At 38.4% G+C, this 21,811-nt stretch overlaps 2 protein-coding genes across 4 annotated transcripts in view; one reads left to right on the top strand and one right to left on the bottom strand.

Annotated features, from left to right (window-relative positions):
• Positions 1-12,415, bottom strand: part of LOC146655657 (uncharacterized) — a 25,714-nt gene extending 13,299 nt beyond the window's left edge. The window contains exons 1-6 of one of the 2 annotated variants that reach the window (XM_085428145.1): positions 12,283-12,415; positions 3,763-3,828; positions 2,261-2,340; positions 1,817-1,949; positions 1,104-1,424; positions 886-982 (exon numbers count right to left, since the gene is read on the bottom strand). In XM_085428145.1, coding sequence (XP_085284271.1) covers positions 886-982; positions 1,104-1,424; positions 1,817-1,949; positions 2,261-2,340; positions 3,763-3,828; positions 12,283-12,379 — 794 coding nt within the window. In that variant the 5' untranslated portion in view covers positions 12,380-12,415. The remainder of the gene's footprint in view (positions 1-885; positions 983-1,103; positions 1,425-1,816; positions 1,950-2,260; positions 2,341-3,762; positions 3,829-12,282) is intronic. The other variant, XM_085428146.1, reaches the window with a different exon arrangement.
• morn4 (MORN repeat containing 4) lies at positions 12,029-21,811 on the top strand. Of its 2 annotated transcripts, none has more exons than XM_085428149.1 (5): positions 12,029-12,182; positions 17,726-17,799; positions 19,705-19,819; positions 19,909-20,018; positions 20,114-21,811. In XM_085428149.1, exons 2-5 carry the CDS (start codon positions 17,733-17,735, stop codon positions 20,260-20,262), a joined length of 441 nt encoding a protein of 146 aa, XP_085284275.1. In that variant the 5' UTR covers positions 12,029-12,182; positions 17,726-17,732; the 3' UTR covers positions 20,263-21,811. The 2 variants fall into 2 exon arrangements, with proteins under 2 accessions (XP_085284275.1, XP_085284274.1); XM_085428148.1 differs by lacking the exon at positions 12,029-12,182 and adding an exon at positions 16,429-16,769.

Below are 21,811 nucleotides of genomic sequence, written 5' to 3'. Positions count from 1 at the left end.
TAATGCACCAAAAACTCTTGACAGTTTATGCGTGACGTTACCACTGAACAAGCACAGCAATAAAAGAGTAAGCCAGCAAAGGGTTCTTGCAATCTATCAAACTCAAGCTCTAGGTTGCAAAAAACAAAACAACTGCAAATTATTATTCTTAATTATTCAATTAATCAAGTTATATTGTTCCCCACCCCCCAAAAAAAGAAATCAGTTGCAGAGCTCTCAGCAGTTTCCACAGCCTGACACTGCTGGGGTGCAAAAACAAAACAAAAAGAGCGGGGGTGGGGTCCTTTGATTTGGAGTTTCACAATTTGTACATCTTAAATGGAAGATAGAGTAAGCCACATCCAAGAATATGTATCAAGTTCATGTACAATATTAAAACAACTCATGTTATAGGTGCTTGGGCAATGCCATAGATAATTATTAAATATTTAAATTACTGATCAATCATTCTCATTTTACTTGACAGAAAGAATTAAGTCCCTGAAATTCTTCTTTAGTTCATCAGTGGGACTTTCCCCTATAAATACTGTTTAGTATAACCTATAACATTCAGTCCGCATTATCTTTTATTCTGAAAAACACAAATAAACAAACAAACAAAAAAACCAAAACAGTTTCATGTGGGTTTACGCATTATGCAATCTGCTACAGTGGTTTATCGCTGTATATAGACGCAAGAATATCAGCAATGCTTCGAGTCATGTAGTAAACTACATTTACCATAAGGTCTGCCTGTATCTTGCCAGAAATTAATTAAAGAAAACCAAGAAAAGTCAAGCTAGTAAATTACTTCTAAACCGCATTTACTCACTACGTAACAAACTGCTGCTGATAAAAGGAACCCGTCTTAGTACCGCAGAAAAGAGAGAAAGAAACTGTTCTTACCCCTTCAGCATGGTTGTGGCCGGAGAAAGACAGGGACTATTGGCAGGCAGGCTGCTGCTATAGCTTTTCTTTTTGATAGATAAATCAAGAACTCCATCTAATTTTAAAAATGGAAAGAAAAGAAATGTAGATTCAATGTTAAGTTCTGACCACAATCCAGCCAGTGCACCAGCTCAGTACTTAATAAACTACTCTGTGGTAGATGTGTTTCACACTACCTTGCTCACTGGGCTCAGCCACGGGCTTCTTGATGGTGAGGTCCAGAGGTGCATCCTGATCAGCCATTAGAAGCTTGCTTAGGACGGGGTTCTGGTTGTGTGCTGGCCCAGTCAGTGTGGCAGCAGGGCTTGTAGCAGGAGGAACTCCTGAGAGCAAAGGTGGGGTCGACAGGCTTTGGTCAGAGTGAGGCTGGGAATCTGAGCAACTGACCTGAGGGGAGCTGGTTTTTGAGGTATATTCAGCAGCAAACTGTCTGATCATTTTCTGAAGAATCTCTCGAGCCACTACTGGAATTTGTGGGTCTGAGAAATTTGGCACATCTAGGAAGAAAAACAGAGATAAATACTTTTCAGTCAGCATTCCTTTAATAAGTCATCAGTCATGGTTAATGAACATGCAACAAACATCCAAACTATGTTCGAAGGATACTGTAACAGTAAGGAAAAAACTCTTATTTATAGCCTTGAAATAAAAAAATAAAAATAAATAAAATAAAATAAAATAAAATAATGATTTAAAAAAAAACAGACGTTATAAACTAAGAGCAGAAGCAGTGTGAGTGAACACACACACACATTCACAGAAAAGCCTATTAAGGGATGGATAACGTGCACCACTGTGTTTACAGGCAGGTTCCCTGTGTTATGCTTTTGGTGTAATAACAATGAAAAACACTGATTTACCCACTCAGAACTAAACCTCTGAGACTCACCTTTTCTGCAGAGGACTGCATTGAGAAATTCCTCAGCCTGTTTCTCTAGTCTGCTGATTGTGATTTGATCTTTACCCAGTAGAGGTTTCGATGTATCTTCCAGCCCCTTGTTGTTTAAGTCAATTAAGTGTTCCTGTCAAATTGGAAAACTGTTAAATTGGTGACCTTCAGGCATTCAACAGGATTCGTATAAAGACATTTCTATCCTTCAGATGAGCGTTTACATCAAATTAATTAGCCCAACAACTGTAGGGAAACATGATGGATTACAGATGTGACTAAAACTAAACAAGCCATAGCAGACTACTAACGTTTATCCATCATCTAAGCCAGCGTTTGAAAGAATAAAAGGCAACAGATTTAAGTCTGCGTTTAGGTTTCCGAACTATGAAAATCTGGAAATCAAAACGTAAAAGGAAGAAAGAAAGAAAACAGAACTCTTACTTTGACTTTGTCTCTTCTCAGACAGCAAAAGGGACAGTTTTCATCAAATGACCAATCAGACACTGCTACAGGCTCAAAGTCTGCAGGAAAAAAATATCAATAAAAAAAACAATGACAATCAACACAACATGACAAAAATCATGGTTCTTTCACTTTTCTAACCAACTAAGCAATATAATCTTACCAAGTCAACATTGGACAATATTTGTTTAAAATCCCCCCCACCCTCCATTTTTTTTTATATAAATATCTGCAGCGAATAACACTGGTTTGGAGTCTTAAGATTAGCAACCATAATCACAACCATAATTTAACAAAAAAAATATACTAAAAAAACTCTAAATTATACACACAGGTTAAAGACAACAAAAGACAACAAAACCTCAGAGGGTTTGATTTAAAGCTAAATAGCAAGTGCAAGGAGGGACAACATGCAACAATGTACAGTCACAGGTTGGGTAACAAACTACAAAAAACTGGGCATGTGCAAACAGCTCAGTCACAACTGCCACTGGTGTTCGTCTCTCCTACTCAACTAAGTAGATGAAAACAGGGGAGTGACTGTGGCAGGAAAGTAATGCCATGACGTTGTTGGGGTTTTTTTTCTTTTTCAAAGAAAGAACAATGCCAAAAAGGGAAATTAAATTTGCAAATAAAAAAGTGTCAGATGCTACGGTTGAGCTTACATATGTGTATTAAATACAATCCAAAAAAAACTATTATCTGAACCTATCAAAAAACGAATACATACCCAGTGGGAAAAACAAATAATACAGTATTTGGGTTCTGCTCTACCAATGCGATCTAATTTTAAACAAAAGTAACTTAAATACCTACCGGTACATATAAAATATATAGCATTCTGTTTTGCCTGTCGGTATTATTATCAACATTCAGTTATCATTTTCTTTATCCATGAGTAAAGTGCTTCATTAGAAATAGTTCTTTTCAAACCTACAATGTTCCATTTTCATGTTTAAATCTCACATTCATTTGTGCACAACCCAAAAACAAAGCTCTAAACAGAACCGCATGAATAAAATGAAGTAGTGGGCCATCATGAATATGTGCTGATTTGCTTTAGAGAGACTGACAAAAATCAGGAACTCATTTAATCAGTTCAGTTGAATTTTAAGCAGCAACTGCTACTGCACAATGTCTACTCACTACACAACCCAAATAATGCTTATTATTGTCTCACTAACGTCATACACTGTAGGGCACTGGAGACTTTTACACTGGCTACATCCCATCCAAATCACATACTTTGTAGGGCACTGGAGACTTTTACACTGGCTACATCCCATCCAAAACACATACTTTGTAAAGACATAAGCCATTTTTTTCCCCCTGCAGGCGGTGACAGTGTCTCGTTTTTAGTGAATGTGTACCAGATGGTACAATGCAGTAGCACTGTCATAATAAGAAGACAACAGATTACACTGAAACCACAAAACTGTTGTTCATACACTTGCATGATTGTGGTCAATAAAGACACTTACCCTTAAATGATTTCAGGTCCTCTACCAGCGCTGAACCAAAAAGACCTTCGAGAATGCTCTCAAAACCTGAAGAAACACATGAAGTTCAATAAATATATTTGTTATCAGCAGTAATAACATGACGTGTGTACAACTTCACTCACAGTAAAGTGTTTGTGCTAAAGTCAAAAACATAGGAAGTTCAAAATGAGTCTTAAAACGATGCAAAAAGGTAAGTTTACCTAAAAATAATAACAACATCAACAACAACAATAATAATAACATAATAATAATGATAAAGTTTGAACCCATTTAATTAATTTACGAGCCAATGTTGATTTTATTTGTCGCTAATGCTGATACAATTGTGATTTTGTTGTTTTTTTCTTTGTTTGGATTTTTTGTCAGTCTCTGTTTGTGTCAAAAATTAAAAACGAAATTTAAAAAAAGAAAACTATATTGCGATAAAATAGACAAATATTAGCAACTGCCATTGACTGATGTTATTTTATGTGAAAGTAGTTTACTGGCACTCAGCAAGCAAAATTTCACATATGAATACAATGGATAAATCAAATTAACAAATGAAGTGTGTCCTAATGAGATGTTATGTTTCTGCCGAATAATAAATGCCTTGATTTTGCTTCTCTTTTCTTTTTCAACTTGACAACTGCTCCGTTTTACTCTCTTCTAACACACATCCTCTTGCCTTGCAGGTTTTTACTTCATCAGTAAATACTAGCCCTCCATCCTGTTGCCAAGCAACTAAGGCACCTACAGAGTTGAGAATGACTGTATGGTGTTAACATCAAAAAGAAACAGCCAGTAACAAGATTGCTAAGTAATTCTGTCAAAGTACCCTATAGATTGATGGAGATGATGAATTCAAACAAAAACTAATCTTCACAGTCCTCTAAATGACTGTTTACAGTTCAGGGACTCGGTGGGATACAGCTATATATGTTGCAAAGACCGTTTCTGAGATCTAATGTGTTATGCTACATAAATCATAAGAGAGCACCAACACAATATGAAATGTCTTCTTACTGCTGCAGGGTCAGATTAACCAATCCAAAACCACTACATGCGTTAAATCAACCACTAAAGAGGTCACACAGAACATCTGTCAGCTGAACTGGATTTTGAATGAGAGTGCACCATTCCAAATGTGCCAGCCACTTTAAGGCCAAAAGTACTGACTCAAACCACTGTGACAAAAACATACATCACATAACACATGGCCACAAAAACATAAATCGGTACCACTGAAAGCCTAAAAATTATTGTGCCTGCATGAAATGAGCATCAATCAAGTTAAATCAGCCAAATTGATTAAACTGATCTGACAACACATCATAGCAAAAGCATACTAACACTTCATCTTCACACATGAGCAGAGAAATTGGTGATAAAATTATCAGCCCTTACCATCCACTCTCTTCCAAATCTCACAGTGAATTGAATAAAAGCTGTCATCTGTTAAAATGCCTTACACTGCTTCCCTGCAAATAACCCACCCACTTTTCAGCAGAGCCAAACATAAAGAGAGGGGAGGATGAAGTAGTGAAGCAAAGCGTTGCCTATAGCTGCAGCATGATTCTGTTTCTGGGTTAGTGCACAGGACTTCAGCTGAAGCTATCCAATCGTATTTCTGAAATATTTCAGAGGCACGAGGAGAAAAGTAGGTCATCCACTTTCGTTTGACAGTGCAGCATGATGACATCAAACTACTTTTTAGGAATACCGTTTAGAGCATTTAAAAATGTGTCACACTCTAAACTATGACTTTGGGGCAATATTATAGTGTTATAGTAGCAAAGCAAACCAGTACAGTAGCTGGTGAAAACACACCCACCCGCAAGCTTCTTTAAAACCAAACCATTTTGGGACCGGCAAGGCAACGTGAGAAGAGCAGGGATAAAATATTGATAAGAGTGCAGAATTGTCATGCAAGCCCTAAAAAATAAATGAGCTTGTAAACATTTAAAAAAAATTGGCTCCAGTTAAAATGCCTAATAAGCAGCAGGAAAACACCAACAAGCCAATGTCTTGTGTAGCCACAGTTAAACTTACCAACATGCAAAAAAAACGAAACAAAAAAAACCCAGAAACTTTATCGTAACCTGCACTTAACTAGTTTGCATTAATGTGAAGGATTTGCTGCATGTGCATTTCCCATCTGAAGGGACATCCACCAATGCAATAACACCAGACAGCCAAGCCCTTATTTATTTGTGCAATCTTCTGTCTCTCCCCCCCCCCCCCCCCCTTTTTTTTTATTACTGTAAATACATACTGCAGCTTGCCTCAAATAACTAGCTGAGTGAAGGCACCACTTAATTGATTAGATATGCTGCAATGAAAAATGAAATGAGAACAGCAATTTTTAGAATAAAATAAGACTTTGGTTTCTTGACTCTAACATTAAATCAGAATCAATCAGAATCAGAATACTTTATTGATCCCTGGGGGAAATTATTTTTTGTTACAGTGCTCCATTTTAAACCAACATTAAGACAAGACAGACAATACGCTAACTAAGAATAGTACAATATATACATATATATACATACATACATACAATTAAAACCGTGTAACTATTACCATTATAATGCACATTAAATAGATGTTAAATAGCTGATGTATTAATGTGTAAAAACAAAGCTGTAAATTGCAACCATGCTTTATGGAGTGGTTTAATGAGCTTTATTAAGACGTTCAGTTCAACGCAGCTGTTCCCACATTACTCCAATAACTGGGAATCATTATTAAGACATTTCTTTTTTTTAATTGCAGTGAAGTGTATTTCAGATTTTTTTTTAAATAAAGTAAGAATCTTTAACCTGAGCTATGATTATGCATATGCACCTGAAAAACCTTCCATTTACAATGGGGCACCTCTGTAAGTGATTGGCTTTCAAAGACTTTCCATGCAGGAAACCCACAGAAACAAAAAAAAAAGATATTTCACCTAGCCAATATTACCCACAGAGGTTTACCATGAAACTCTGTAGGTATTTTCGTGGAGCTTATGCAGGCTGACGGTGAGCAGCAACTCTGTTCAATCTGCTTTAGCCTTCTTCTGACCTACATCTGTAGCCAATCAGGGACCAAAAGATTTGGAGTGTGTGACACCATGTTCTTCCCAAAGCATTTAGAAAAAGAAATCCCACAGATTTAGGATCAACTTAACCCTACTAAATCCTAACTTTAACCTGCGGTGTACTTTACTGATGCATGATTTGAAAAAAAGAAAAGAAAAAAGAAAAGAGGAGTCCTTCCTGCATACCTCAGGCAATTTCCTTTAAGGGGCCTATGCACAAAAGCAGTGAGCAAACCCCTTGTTATTTTTGCACCACACTGTAAGTGCACAACACCACGCATGCTCATAACAATGTAGTTAATTCAGTAATGTAATATACATTAACCTGACGCAAATCTATGAGTCACTTAATACTCAAAAATTCTAGCTTATTATAAACATGTGACCCAAACACAAGTGCATTATGAGAGCATTAAGCATATGCGAGTGCATTAAGCACAAACCACTGCTGCCTAAACCCCTCTGTACTATAAGGCAAAGGGAAAGTGACAGCAGGAAGCTACTACACACAGAACGAGGCTCCATACGTAACTAAACTGTGTATTTGTAGTGAAATCTTGTTTTGTATAATAACCCTAATGTTGTATAGTTCAAGTTAATCTTACAATACTAACATATCTCATGTGAGCTGCTGGTTAAAGATGTTTCAATTTTAATCTTTCAAGAAATACTGTATTTTGATCGATTACGCGACACTGTACAACAGTACAGAACCATTGCTTCCAGTTAGCTACAAAAAATGTGTTAGAGCCTCAAAATCAGTTTAATTCTATTTAGAGTGCTTCTTTAAAGGAAATCCCAACTCAAGATGTTCTACACATTATCTCAGAAGGGGTGTCTCCAAACTCATAGAAGAGGTTCAAATTGTTATGAAGCCAACATAAACCTTGCAAAAGCCATCATTTTTGGCCACAACCTCAGACTACTGATTCACTTTCCAAGAGACATAATCATTCAGGCCCCACACATTTCACTACATCCCCAATTGTATGATAAGGAAAATTCAAGAAACTAATCAGTAGGTGATCATGTTAAAAACAACTTCCTCTATCTAACAAGAACAGCCCATGCAGGTAACATGAATGAAATACTATCAGGAAACAAATGCCCTTTATTGTGTACACTGCAGTGACCTAATATCTCTGGGAGAACAAACAACTGCAATCTTTAAACGTGACGCACTAAGCACTGATGCAGTTGAAAACCTCCATATGCAGCTAATTGGTCTGCAGAAAACAGCCTATCACGATATAATGAAGCACTTGCTATTTGATGAGTTCATGCAGACCACACTTCAGCAGAATTATTGGGATAATACTAAAAGTCTTATCCATCCTTCGTGACTTAAACTTAATCAGCTGCATTACTGATAAATGCTTCAGCTATTATCATTTCATAGAAATAATGTGCTGTTCCTTGATTTTCTTTGGTGTAACCGCTATTAGGCCTGCTATTATAGCTGCAAGACGTTATCTGTAACATGTCTACTACCAGTGCATTTATCAGTAATACAGTTGATGAAGATGACATTTTTTTAGTTGGAATTTATATTTTAAGTGGGAAACATCAGTTTTACTAACAGAAAAGGTTTGGGAATACTACATGATCAACAACTGACTGTCAATCTTTCATCTTTGAACAACTCATATTTTGAGATTACAAGAATCCTCAGATTGATGCTCATGAGAACATAATTTTGCATATGATGATCTGAAACCCAAGTCTGCCCACTACACAGAGGCCGAGCTTTTAATCTAACAAAATCAATGTCACCAAAATATGATTCTGTTCATCTGGACGTAGCGTTTTCAGTGGGAGAAACTTTTCGTCACTCACCCAAGTGACTTCTTCAGTATCAGCTGACTGCAGGTTTCCCCAATCTTATAAACAGTATTTGCGCTGGGAGGTCAGTTCCCTCATTATAATTATTTATGATGAAGGAACTGACCTCACAGCCCATTGTTCCTTCAGTGGTGCTAGTTTCAGTCATTATGCAAATGTGCTGTTTATAAGACTGGGGAAACCTGCAGTCAGTGGAGACTGAAGAAGTCACTTGGATGAGAGACGAAACATTTCTCCCACTGAAAACGCTACGTCCAGATGAACAGAATCAACTTTTGGGGGGATTTACTTACCTGGATGATTGAGCAATGCTCAATCTGATGCATGCATCAGAATCAAAGTCATTTACCCTCACTTTGCAACCCACAAAAAAAGCAGCTCGCTGTAGGTCAACAGATAAGCTTAAAAGTTACAAGGGCATGAGTAAAAGCAGCGTTTGAAACCTGACTTGGCCACTATGGATTTTGTTCATAACAAGCAATATGCTGTAGCTGGATCAGGCAATGAGTTGGCAGCTTTGGACAACTACAGCAAGGGAAAGAAAAAAAAAATACTATGAATACTTAATATGATATGATGCAAACTGACATTCAAATGGTGTAATGCTGCACAAAGCATGACTTTGAATAACAAATATGAGATGCACAAATGCCCGAGCACACAGGCAAGCCCACACTCAAAAGGCAGTCACAGAGGCTGTTGGTCATGTCTTGCAAAATGCTACGAAAAATCAGCCAGTTCTTTTTGCAAATTAGGAAGATTTAAGCCAACAGAGTGGGCATGCTAGAGCAGAAAACAGGCCATACCCAAGTTGCACTATAAACAAGACAATATGCCTGATGTCAATATTGATTTGTTTGTTATTTGTTTGAGCAAATCTTTCAACCCACTCACCCAAGTGTCAAAGGCAAACATGAATAACTAACATTCCAGGCATTTTTGAATGTTAGCTGGTGTGGTTGAAGTCCAATTTTCTCCAAATCCAGACAGAACACGCATTTTCAGCCACACAGTTTGCATCTGGAGGCTGATGGACCCATGAACACATATATAGGCAAACATACTGACAATTGTTGCCGCTGTTCTATGGGACAATTGTGCTTGTCTCTGCCCTGCAGTTTTAGTCCTCACATTAAATACACAAAGACAAAATGTCCATTTCAGCAACAGCAGGGTGGTGGCGTGCAGCTCTCTCCACCAAAAAGTCAAACAAAAGTATGTCCTTGTTGTCTTGGACAGAATATGCCATTCTACAGCTAGCAGACTGATGCTGTTGTCATGCACTTGCAGCTTTACTTATAGCCTAAACACAAGGGACATTTGTCAATCATAAAGGAGGGACTGAATAACCAAACAGTCCTGGCTTTGCAGCTAGTCAGAAAGCTACTATTCTCTCTCCAATTTCTTAGCAACGACTAAAACGGCGCTCACCTAGCACTGCAGCTGGAATAAGTTTATTCATTCCACATATTATACATTTTAGTGTTATAACCAATAGTTCATGTTAAGGTTTAGCATTTAAAACAGACAGCATCATATGCCTAAAACAGCTAAACCTTTACAGGTTTTGCTGGTCTGTGATAATAGCTTTTCTTCTCTTCCTAATAATGTAATCAGAATTTAACCAACTGCTAAATAAGCCAACAGCAGAGAATATATGACAATCCAAACTCTAGAATTCCTAAATAACAGGAAAACTTAAAACATTAGCTTTTATGCACACACACACTACTGTGCATGGGTTGCTTAGTCATTATACGTCTCAGCATGATCTATACATAGCAGCCACATAACAAGAAATTAATTTAATGTGACATTTTGAGAACATGAGAAGTAGGGTCCTGAGATTTAAAATAGTCTGTGTATTCTATGTCAAGTCTTTGTTTTCAAATCTGTTTACAATTGTGCCAAAAAGGGAGCTCACAACCTACAGTAATATCTAAGTATGAGTTATAGTATAGTTCTATCCAGCCAAAAACAGCCCGTGCTGTATTCTTGTCAGAATATGCGTAAAACATTTCTAATGTGTCCTTACATGAAGTAAGAAAAAAAAATACATGTTGATTTGACGATAACAACCGGGTTCACTGAGCAACTCAGTGATTCTCATCTGATCAATCTGTGACAGTGAAATGTCCACACTGGCTGTTGCTATGTTACCGAGTCACATGGATTTAAATGGACTCAAATGGAGTCTCCTTCTTTTACTTCAAGCCACTCGGTCAAACAGTGTAAAACTACTAATAAAAACACCGGCCACCTATCATTATGTGTGGGAAACAATAATTAGATGGTGATGTAGAAAAGGAGGAACCAGGTAACTTCATACTGCCCACAGAGGACTTTAGAACCGGACACCACAGTTAACCCCTGTGCACACCAATCATTTGTCATTTGTACAGAAACTGAAGCATTTTGTTTGGTTGATCTACTCTGGATGTATTTGCACCGTGCTAGGCACATGCCTTGTGCAGCTTTTCAAGTTGCGTCTGTTCTTACAGGCTATTTTATCACTAAGAATGTAGCGTTTATCTGTTTTGTGTGCATTACAAAAAAACCTAGCAAGTATAAAGCCATGAAACCTGATAGAGAGGTTTAAAATGGCTCATTCAGCACCCCTACAGTTTAAATGTAAAGTTTAAATGTACCTGTATGACAAGGATCAGGGTGAAATCCCAGGCTAAGTGAGTTTGTGAAATATTTTGTGTGTGATTGTTTTCTTGTTTGTTTGAGCACAAACACCGTGTTTGGCTGCAGGATATTAGTGACAGGTAACACACTGCACACAGACTAGTGAGGATATGTAGCTGAACTCATGTGCATAGTTTATATACTTCAACTAAGCCGTGGTTGTCTCAACTCCTAACTGAATTAAGGTGCTATGCTTCCATGTTTATCTTAAAGGGGTATAATGTTTACCATGTTCACTACTGGACGGAAAAATCAGGGGTCCCACCCTCCACCCCGGGACGATACACACAATGCAATGGACGCGAAACCTAGAGCCAACAACTGCTTTTGTAATTACCTGTTTTAACGTCAAATGTTGGAGAAGTTTATATCGTCGAAAAGGGAAACAGATTCTGCATTGGGGTCTCCGCCACTTCCTCCATTCACTAATGCGAATCCTCGAGTAGCAATTTGAGAAGCAAGTAGGCTAAATGTTGACTGAAAACATCACCTCAAGGGTATATGTCGCCCTCCCCCATCCAACATACAGTATCAACAACAACGGGAAGACGTATTTTAGAAAACGACTGCTTTTGGCCGACACACAGAGACACTCCCTTTAAGCAGGGCGCCCTTTAAACAAACTAACGTAACGCCACTACATACCTAAAGTCTGCAGTCGACGCATTATGGACGATAAAAACACCAATTGGACCCAACAAGTAATGCAACATTGTCGCAAACTGCGACATTTAACTAACGAGTCCTGCTGGCTGCCGTGTGAAGGAAACAGTTGAGGACAAAAAGTCGCTGGGAGAAGCCCCGAGTGAGTGCGGTAATAGATGGTTATTTACACCGATAAAGGTCAAACAGAAGTGAAATTCAAGCCGTGCAATTGTGTGCCGTGCAACAAGCATTATCCTTACCTACACATTGAATGAGTTTGTGTGGCCACGAGTCAAGTTCCTTCCGAATGCTGTATCTGTCGATTGTGCATTGCTGCCTTTTACACAGGCTCGCCATTTTCTATAAGCCTTCCTTCTGGCGGCAGCACTACGGAAGCAGGAAGGGCTGCGTGAACGCGCACGCACCCTGCGTCAAAGGCGAAATCGCTCTCAGTATGCAAAACTGATAGTCTGATTAAATCAGTCTGTTAATCAGTAACAAACTAAATAAATGCAATTAAGTAATCTATAATATTTGTATTACCCATGTAATGACTTTTTAAAATAGTTTCTATTTTAAAGCGTGCTTTTCCTTGATAGACTACATTTTACATTTTAATTTAAATGCTGCTATTTCTATTTTTTTATTTTTTTTATTTAGCGCTTAAAGCTCAGTAACTATACTAGAATCATGAATTACTTACAAGGCAAAAGGGTGTCAGGTTTAGTAAGCAAGAATGTAAGTAATTGACAAAAAGTTACATTGACATTGAAGCCAACCACCTTTATCAGTTTTTAAGTTTTCCTCTCTCCACCAGAGTCTAACTTAGCTATATTAGAGAAAAATAGCTTCATGGCAATAGTTCATGATTAGCTACAAAATTTCTTATATTGATCATTCTCAAAGAAGGAATCCTAATGACAGCTGTCAGGTTACAAATAAAGAGCATTGCCAGGTGAAATACTGTAGCATTTTTCTGTTGTATTTTATTTTCTATATAGTTTTGTTTTAATTAATTTTTTTATCACTGTTCTCTCGACGTCATTTAATACCATCTTTGACTGGAGTACAGAGCGCTTATAGGGATCATTTTGTGAGGAAGAAGAGTTCATTTATATGAACATGCTCAGAGTCTGAAGCAGAAAGTCTGGGTTTACAAAGAAAGTTGAGAACCATCATTGTGATAGCCCTTATATCTGACTAACTTTCATGATTTTGTCAAGCCACCTAATGCAAAGAAAGCCAAAGTGTGTATAACTGCCTTTACAGTACATGTAAGTACATCCCTGAGGTCTTACAGTTAGGTAAATACAAGTTTAACTTGAACAAAAACACATGACATTTTAAACTATAGCATTATTTATGTAAACCAAAATGAAATTTGGCTTACATAAATAAGGTATTACATAAATAGGTATTCTGTTTTCTGTGTTCTTGTAGTAGTTCCGGATCTAGCAGCAGATTACAATCAGGTATCAAAACATTTATGCATTTTTTTGCAACCCCTTATTGAATACAATTTGCTTTGGAATTACAGCTGAGCTTTGTTGGTAATGTTAGTAGGATGCAGCTGTACATACAGTGGGATGCAAACGTTTGGGCAACCTTCTTAATAGTTTTCCTGTATAACTCGTTGGTTGTTACAATAAAAAAATGTCAGTTAAATATATCATATAGGAGGCACACACAGCGATATTTGAGATGTGAAATGAAGTTTATTGGATTTACAGAAAATGTGCAATAATTGTTTAAACAAAATCAGGCAGGTGCATAAATTTGGGCACTGTTGTCATTTTGTTGATTCCAAAACCTTTAGAACTAATTATTGGAACTCAAATTGGCTTGGTAAGCTCAGTGACCCCTGACCTACATACACAGGTGAATCCAATAATGAGAAAGAGTATCTAGGGGGGTCAATTGTAAGTTTCCCTCCTCTTTTAATTTTCTCTGAAGAATAGCAACATGGGGGTCTCAAAACAACTCTCAAATGACCTGAAGACAAAGATTGTTCACGATCATGGTTCAGGGGAAGGATACAGAAAGCTGTCTCAGAGAATTAAGCTGTCTGTTTCCACAGTTAGGAACACATTGAGAAAATGGAAGACCACAGGCTCAGTTCGAGTTAAGGCTCGAAGTGGCAGACCAAGAAAAATCTCGGATAGACGGAAGCGATGAATGGTGGGGAACAGTCAGAGTCAACCAGCACCAAAGACCTACAACATCATCTTGCAGCAGATGGAGTCACTGTGCATCTTTCAACCATTCGGCGCACTTTACACAAGGAGATGCTGTATGTGAGAGTGATGCAGAGGAAGCCTTTTCTCCGCCCTCAGCATAAACAGAGTAGCTTGAGGTACGCTAAAGCACATTTGGACAAGCCAGCTTCATTCTGGAATAAGGTGCTGTGGACTTATCAAACTAAAAATTGAGTTATTTGGGCATAACAAGGGGCGTTATGCATGGACGAAAAAGAACACAGCATTCCAAGAAAAACACCTGCTACCTACAGTAAAATATGGTGGTGGTTCCATCATGCTGTGGGGCTGTGTGGCCAGTGCAGGGACTGGGAATCTTGTCAAAGTTGAGGGACACATGGATTCCATTCAGTATCAGCAGATTCTGGAGACCAATGTCCATGAATCAGTGACAAAGCTGAAGCTGCGCCGGGGCTGGATCTTTCAACAAGACAACGACTCGAAACACTGCTCAAAATCCACTAAGGCATTCATGCAGAGGAACAAGTACAACGTTCTGGAATGGCCATCTCAGTCCCCAGACCTGAATATTATTTAAAATCTATGGTGTGAGTTAAATGGAATGGTCCAAAATACCTTCAACCACAATCCAGACTGTCATTGGAACCTACAGAAAGCATTTAGAGGCTGTAACTTCTGCAAAAGGTGAACTACTAAATATTGATTTCATTTCTTTTTTTGTGGTGCCCAAATTTATGCACCTGCCTGATTTTGAAAAAACTTAATTTCACTTCCCAAATATCACTGTCTGTGTCTCCTATATGATATATTTAACTGACTTTTTTTAATTTATTGTAACAACCAACGATTTATACAGGAAAATGATGACTATTAACAAGGTTGCCCAAACTTTTGCATCCCACTGTATAAAACACGTTTCCCTAGAGGATCTATATGACACTGAATGCTATAAATTTTATAAAAGATGTGAAAAAGTGACACTTCCACATGATTTTTAAACAAAACTTAAGCCACTCCTGAACCAGGTTATATGTTTTGCATAAGTTGCCATGATAATTTAGCCCAGTAAAAAGAGAGAACCACTTTCATGACACTGAAAATTCTGACTTTAAGCTCAACATAGCTCACTAACCCACTGCTTCACAGCAGATGTTTACTATGTCCTGATAAAACCCTTAGAATTGAACAAATGTGTGTTTACTTTTTACCACGACTATATATCAGCTCTCTTATCATAATGGGTTGCCACAGAGGGTAGCTCTGCATTTTTGATGTTTCAGATTTCAATTTGACCAGTGTTTGCATTGGTCACTCTGTCGGGGACATCCATTCAACTGCTTGTTAACACAGATGTCTAATGAGCTAATCACATGGAAGCAACTCAATGCGTTTAAGTATGTAGACATGGTCAAGATGACCTCCTGTAGTTCAAACTGATCAGTGGTGAAGAAAAGTGATTTACTACCCTTAATACCAGTTAAACATTATTTAAACACCACAGCCCACCTCTGTATTGCTCATGACCATATCCACTTCTTTATTGTATTAGTCTTTTGACTGTTGCTTCCAGCAGGATAGTGCACCATGTCACAAAGCTCAAATAATTGCAAACTGGTTCCTTGACAATGAGTCACTGCACTGAGCACAAATGGCTTCTACAGGCACCAGCTCTCAATCCAGTAGAGCGCCCCTGGGATGGCAGATTCACTGCCATAGACTGCCAGATTCATCATAGATGAGCAACCAACAATTCTGCAGTAACTGTGTGAGGTTATCATGTCAATATAGACCCAGGTCTCCAGCACCTTGTTAAATTACGTGCCATGAAGAATTGTTGTGAAGTCAGTTGTGAAGGCAAAAGGGAGTGCAGCCCAGTAGTATTAAATAAAGTGACTAGGTTATTATTAAGAAAACCTCTGCAATATACATCAGTAGGCTACCATGAGCTAGGACAGGGAGTTTGGCCATCTAACTAAAATAAAATCCCGACATCTTAATCAGATTTTTAAAAATAGTAAGAATTTAGTAGTATTAGTAGTAATAGCATGTTTGGTCCTATATAAAACACAGCATTGGCCAACAATAATGACAAAAATAATTAAACAGCTTCAGAAAAATGCCCAGCATCATTCTATGATAAATATGTCTGCCACTGTCTGTAACCTGCACACTATGCCAACGGCGTTGTAATGCTACGTTCACGTGATGCCGGAATTATTAAACCTTAGCGGAAGGGTGGCCACCAACAAAAAGTCGACAACTATAAAACATTTGATAGCAACCAAATAGGGTTTAAAAAATAAAACATGGGAATTTCCCACCTTATAATTCAACGTGCAAACAAATGAATCCAAAAGAATGACGATTTTAGCATTTTTTTCAAAGCGTGTCTGGGACAACTGCTTCGATCAAGCTTACGAGGAGGACCTGAATGCGACAAACGTCTCTCAGCCGGTGTTTTCATATTTTTACGCCCCTCCGCTCTTGCACGGTGGTTTCCATGCTTCAGAGACGACAAACGTAGTCTGCAGGTAAATTAAAGCGTTAACGGGTGTGCAGCCTTTCCCCCCTTATAGATGAGATATAGGTTACATCAGATCTACCTAGGCTTTGTCATTAAAAGCGACAGCCTTTTCAGCAACATGTTATGTAAGTGAAAACTGCACTGCTCAGAACATATTGGCAACCTAAGTTGGATATTTCCAACAACGTTTCAGTGTTGGTGTGATCAATTATTTATTCGTTTGACATCACGGATGAAATTACACCTCACTCTCATTGTACATTGTACACATTATCATTTATTTCTTTTAAAGGAAGAGCGTCATTAACCATTAAATAGCAATCATCTTTGGTGTATGTCTGCATCCATGCTACAGTAACGCTTCCAGGGTCTGAACCTTTGTAAAAGGCGTTCCTCACAACTGGGCATACCCCAGCGTCACCGCTACCAGCATGCACTGTATTATAATCAGAGTTGTGCTTTTGCAGCTATGGGATCAGATGTGACTTGCCTTTGCCTTTTTATAAAGCCTTTTTGATTATTAGCCTTCATTTTGGGGTGCATCAAATAGCTCCCCTCCCCCGTGTGCTATTTAATTATAGGAAGCGTATGAAGTTAAAATAATCCCCTACTATTTAAAGAAATTGGAAAGCTTTCTAAGGCTTTAAGGTCTAGAGGTTGTAATAGAAGCTAGATAATGCATTTATTTGTCTTTCTTTACTAAATATGACTGATTAAAGAAAAAGATCATCATAGTAAGGTAATCCTTTAAAGACTATTAGAAGCATTCTGCTTTCATCACGTCTGCTTTATGACTGAGGTCTCCAACCCTACAGTATATATGTGTACCAAAGAGGAAATTACTTTCCTGTTCCATAGACAGAGGGACTAATAATCCCAAAAGGAATTTCTACTCATAAGTACATGTGTGTGCATTTTTAACTCAGTCAAAGAGTGACTCAGAGTGTGTTTGTGTGCTGACAGGAAAACCATGACTCTGACCAGAGGATCTTTCACCTATGCTAGTGGGGAAGAGTACCACGGCGAGTGGAAAGAAGGCAAGACAATCCCACTTTTCAGTTTTAAAGAAAGCTTAAAGGATGTCCAGACATGATTATGTTAATACAAGGGAGACAGGCTGTCACTTGTAGCTATGGTAGTGTGTTTAGAATATGTCTCCAAGGTGTTGTTGCTTTAGCTATCAGCTTTTAAGTTTTTCTGCTGCTTTTTCACTAATCTTTAGTCCAGCTCTGGTAACTGACCATTTTCAGAGGAATGGTCTTTTTTCTTTTTCTTTTTATTAATCCACTGAACAGGTGAAAAAAAAAACATTTTAAATTGGATCATTAGGCACTTTATTACTAGCAGCCTGTTACAAAAACGCAATTTCTTCCCATTTCTTTAGTTGAATCTACAAAAAATACCAAAGATATACTTTTTTAATCCACCATGCAGTGCCATCTAGAAAGCATCTGATTGGCAAGGGCTTCATTTTTTAGCATGACAATGATCACAAGCACACTGGAAGTGCAGTAAAAGCATACCTGGATAGAAGAACACACAATGAAGCACTGTTACTTATGGATTTGCCCCCCCAGAGCTTGTACCTCAACATTATTAAAGCAATGTGGGATAATTTTGACAGAGAACAGAACAAAAGGTAGCCGACCCGGCGACCCCCAAAGAAGAACTTTGAAAGGCCTGGAGAGATATTTTGCTCTCTTAGGAAAGAAAGCTTGTCTAAGAGAGTTCAGGTTGTGTTGGGCACAGCAAATACTAACTTTCAAGCTTTTTAGACCTGTATATTTCCTTGCATGTTTCCAGATATTTCAATAACTTTTAAATAATTTCAGTAAATTATAAAGCATCAGCTAAAGCAGCATCCATTAGATAAGGTAATAAGTAAGCTGCCTCACTGAGCTTGATGTTCACCCATCTGTGCTGGATGTTTAACTTCAGAGTACACATAACAGAGAGCTTTGTAAGTGAGTTGTATTTACATAAATAATGTTATTACAGGGAAATAGCAGGAAAGTACCAAAGGCAGGGTTATCATAAAGCTGTGGGGAAAACATCTTTGTCCAAATTTTCACCTGTCTAAAATATCACAGGATGCTTGCTCTGTTTTAAATCTCTCTAACACACATACAGTGATGCTACATTTAGTGACATGCAAGCTCAAGCTATTTAGTCAAATCCCAATTAGCAAGCACTGGTAACCCAAGACAAGCAGCGACTGAGTTGCTAGCTCTGGCTTTGTCTGGATTAGACTTTGGACCTGTTTTGGAAATCTTAGTGTCCTCTGTCAGCTGCTTCTGAGAAACTAAGCCAATATGCTAGGAATAAGACAATCCCAGAGTAATTTTCTCTTGTCATTTGGTTTGTTAAGATTTTCAGCTGCTTTTACATAAAAACAACACAACTTAACCTATTGTATTCAACAAATTTTGCTCTACCTGCATTTTCAGTGTGGCTTTCGTGGATTAAACCAGTTGCAGGTGTGTGCCCTCTGATGTGATTATAAGCTTCAGTAGTGGATCACAGGCTTCTAGGAGGGGAGTGCAAGTACATTCCTTGACTGTTTTCACAATCTGGATCCCAAAGTAGAAATCCCTGCTAAAAATCTGCTGGATTAGACTGCTGTAATTCTGAGTGCACAGGAGGCAGATGGGACAGTAGTAAACCTTTCTCTGAGCAAGGGTGGAGGGGTATTTAAATCCAGGCACGTACTAACTCATGTGACATGAGAAGCACCTCTACGGTAAAAGTGAATTTAAATCCCTCGGCCACACTGTAAGTTCAAACGGTAGGCTCGGTTTTCCATCAGTATGTTGCAATTTGTTATGTAGGAATAAACCACAACAGACCTGGTGGTTGATTTTAATTAGATTCCTCACAAGTGAATGGTATCTTCTGTTTGAAGTTACTGCCATTGCTCACTTTGATGTTGTGGAACTTTCCAGGTCGGAGACATGGTGATGGCCAGCTCAAGTTTCAGGATGGAACCTGTTACAGCGGTCAGTTTGAGAATGGACTCTTCCATGGTTCTGGTGTACTGCTTTTTACAGATGGATCCAGGTGTGTGAACAAAAAGAGTGGAAACAACAAGAGAACAAATTTTGTACTTGATTAAAAAATAAACTCATGCTTTACTTTCACCATTTCAGATACGAAGGCGAATTTGCACACGGAAAATTTCATGGCACGGGTGTCTTCAGTCGATATGACGGCATGAAGTTTGAAGGGGAATTCAAAGATGGGCGTGTTGAAGGCTATGGTAAGAGTTTTACAGCACTGGAACAGCCTGTCCATCAGGATGTCAGTATTCTCTCTCTGTGATAGCGTCTTAGCGTCCTCTGTCTGTCCCTCCAGGGCTACTGACTTTCCCAGATGGAACTCATGGTGTTCCACGAAATGAAGGCTTGTTTCAAAACCACAAGCTGCTGAAGAGAGAAAAGTGTCCAGGAGTGGTGCAGCGTGCGCAGGCTTCAGCCTCCAATGCTCACAGCCTGGCGCTTTGACAACCCTGAAGGACACAATCGCACTCAAGGTTCCAACACCATCTGAAAGGGCGTCAGGGATTGTACTTGAATATGTTTCCCCAGCTCTTCTCTCAATGTCTTCATCTCTTCTTTTACCATGACTTTTTTTCTTGTTATGCATGATCCTTGCTCTGCTTCAACAGAGGCTTGGAATCCACATGCAAATTGACCAAATAATGACTTTCTGGAAGACTGACATGAAATATGAAGACCATAAAGCACACCTTTAACTTCAAGTTATGAATACAGTGAATGCTGCTGTTCCGGTGTTCTGAACATCGTCTTTTTGTCTTTCCTACAGAATACTTAGCCTTCTTTTATCAAACCATCAAAATTGAGACATCTGGTTCTTTAAAAAGTTTGTAAATTAATTCTATAGGTGGAATTAATTCACCTTAAAAAGGTGCAAGCTATTACAAGAAAGTGAAACCTTTTGAATTTTTAACTAGTGGTGCCACTAGCAGTGCTTTTATAAGTGGGTCCGCTTTTGTTCTTCACATTCACATGCACAAGGACGTGCTTGCATGTGCAAGAGCATGGCAGCAACATGATTCACATTCATGACAGCATGCCCACGAAGCCAGTCACAAAGACCGAGGGCTAAAACAAAGATCTAAACAATGCACCATTTCAAATAGTTTTTAATTGGCTTTGTAAAGGTGTTATGAGCAAGGAAAAGCATTCAACAAGTTTGACGGGTGGAAAAAGACACACACAGCGCGCTGACGAAACCAGGTGAATGTAAATGATTCTGAGAACACTCCAATGGCCAAACCCTCAACTGAAAATCCTGCTGCTAACTTTACAAAAAAAGGGATCCATTTTTCCACTTTCCCCCTTTTGAAAATCAGTATTCACGTTTGCCTTAAAGACATTTTTGTGCAAGAGTGTAGTTCAAGGTTGTCTGATTTAAAAAAACAAAAACAAAAGACGCACAACGCCCTCTCTTTCCCTTCTTGACGCCTTTGCTCCGAGACATATCGCTAAGCTGGTGCTGAGGATTTAGCTCCCATCAACGCGTCACATTTACAGTGGAAATCACAACTAAATGCACTCAATTATGGACCTAAATCTTAAACAAGGCAGCAAATTGAATGATTTATAAATCAGATATCTATTTCACTTTGTAACGTGTGTAGTCCTTTTGTGATATGTATAGATAGTCATCGTCTGTGACTGTGTTTGGTTCGACCTCTGGAATGAATTGTTGGTCAGGTGGAAAATTGTACTACTGCATTATTTAACACAGTGTAGTTAAAGAACGTGTTAAGAATTTATTATTAACCTTTATAGCTGATCACAGCCGACCTGTGACTTCTGATTATTTCCGTGTACTTGAACAGTTAATAGGCCTTAAAAAGCATTTGTTGAGATGGTTTGTCTAGGGTTGCCTACACAGCGCTTCAACCAAAGACAGACAGAAGATACAGCTACTGAACTCCAGAACAGTCAAGTGTCATGTTTTCCTGAACAATAAAGAGCAATCATTAAGAACAAATTGCAGATTAAACAGGGAATTGAAATCAGA

This window comes from Rhamphochromis longiceps, linkage group LG13, assembly GCF_057381845.1.
Source record: "Rhamphochromis longiceps isolate RC_006_pf linkage group LG13, R_longiceps_female_GT1.1, whole genome shotgun sequence".
In the NCBI taxonomy this organism is placed as follows: domain Eukaryota; kingdom Metazoa; phylum Chordata; class Actinopteri; order Cichliformes; family Cichlidae; genus Rhamphochromis; species Rhamphochromis longiceps.
This window is presented reverse-complemented; position numbering and strand designations above follow the sequence as displayed.

Bases quoted from the DNA above. Each gene is read 5' to 3' on its own strand.
- morn4 (XM_085428148.1), top strand. From the start codon at position 16,597: ATGACGATTTTAGCATTTTTTTCAAAGCGTGTCTGGGACAACTGCTTC. The intron at 16,770-17,725 runs GTAAATTAAAGC...GTGTGCTGACAG, and splicing joins ACGACAAACGTAGTCTGCAG to GAAAACCATGACTCTGACCA. The intron at 17,800-19,704 runs GCAAGACAATCC...GGAACTTTCCAG, and splicing joins CCACGGCGAGTGGAAAGAAG to GTCGGAGACATGGTGATGGC.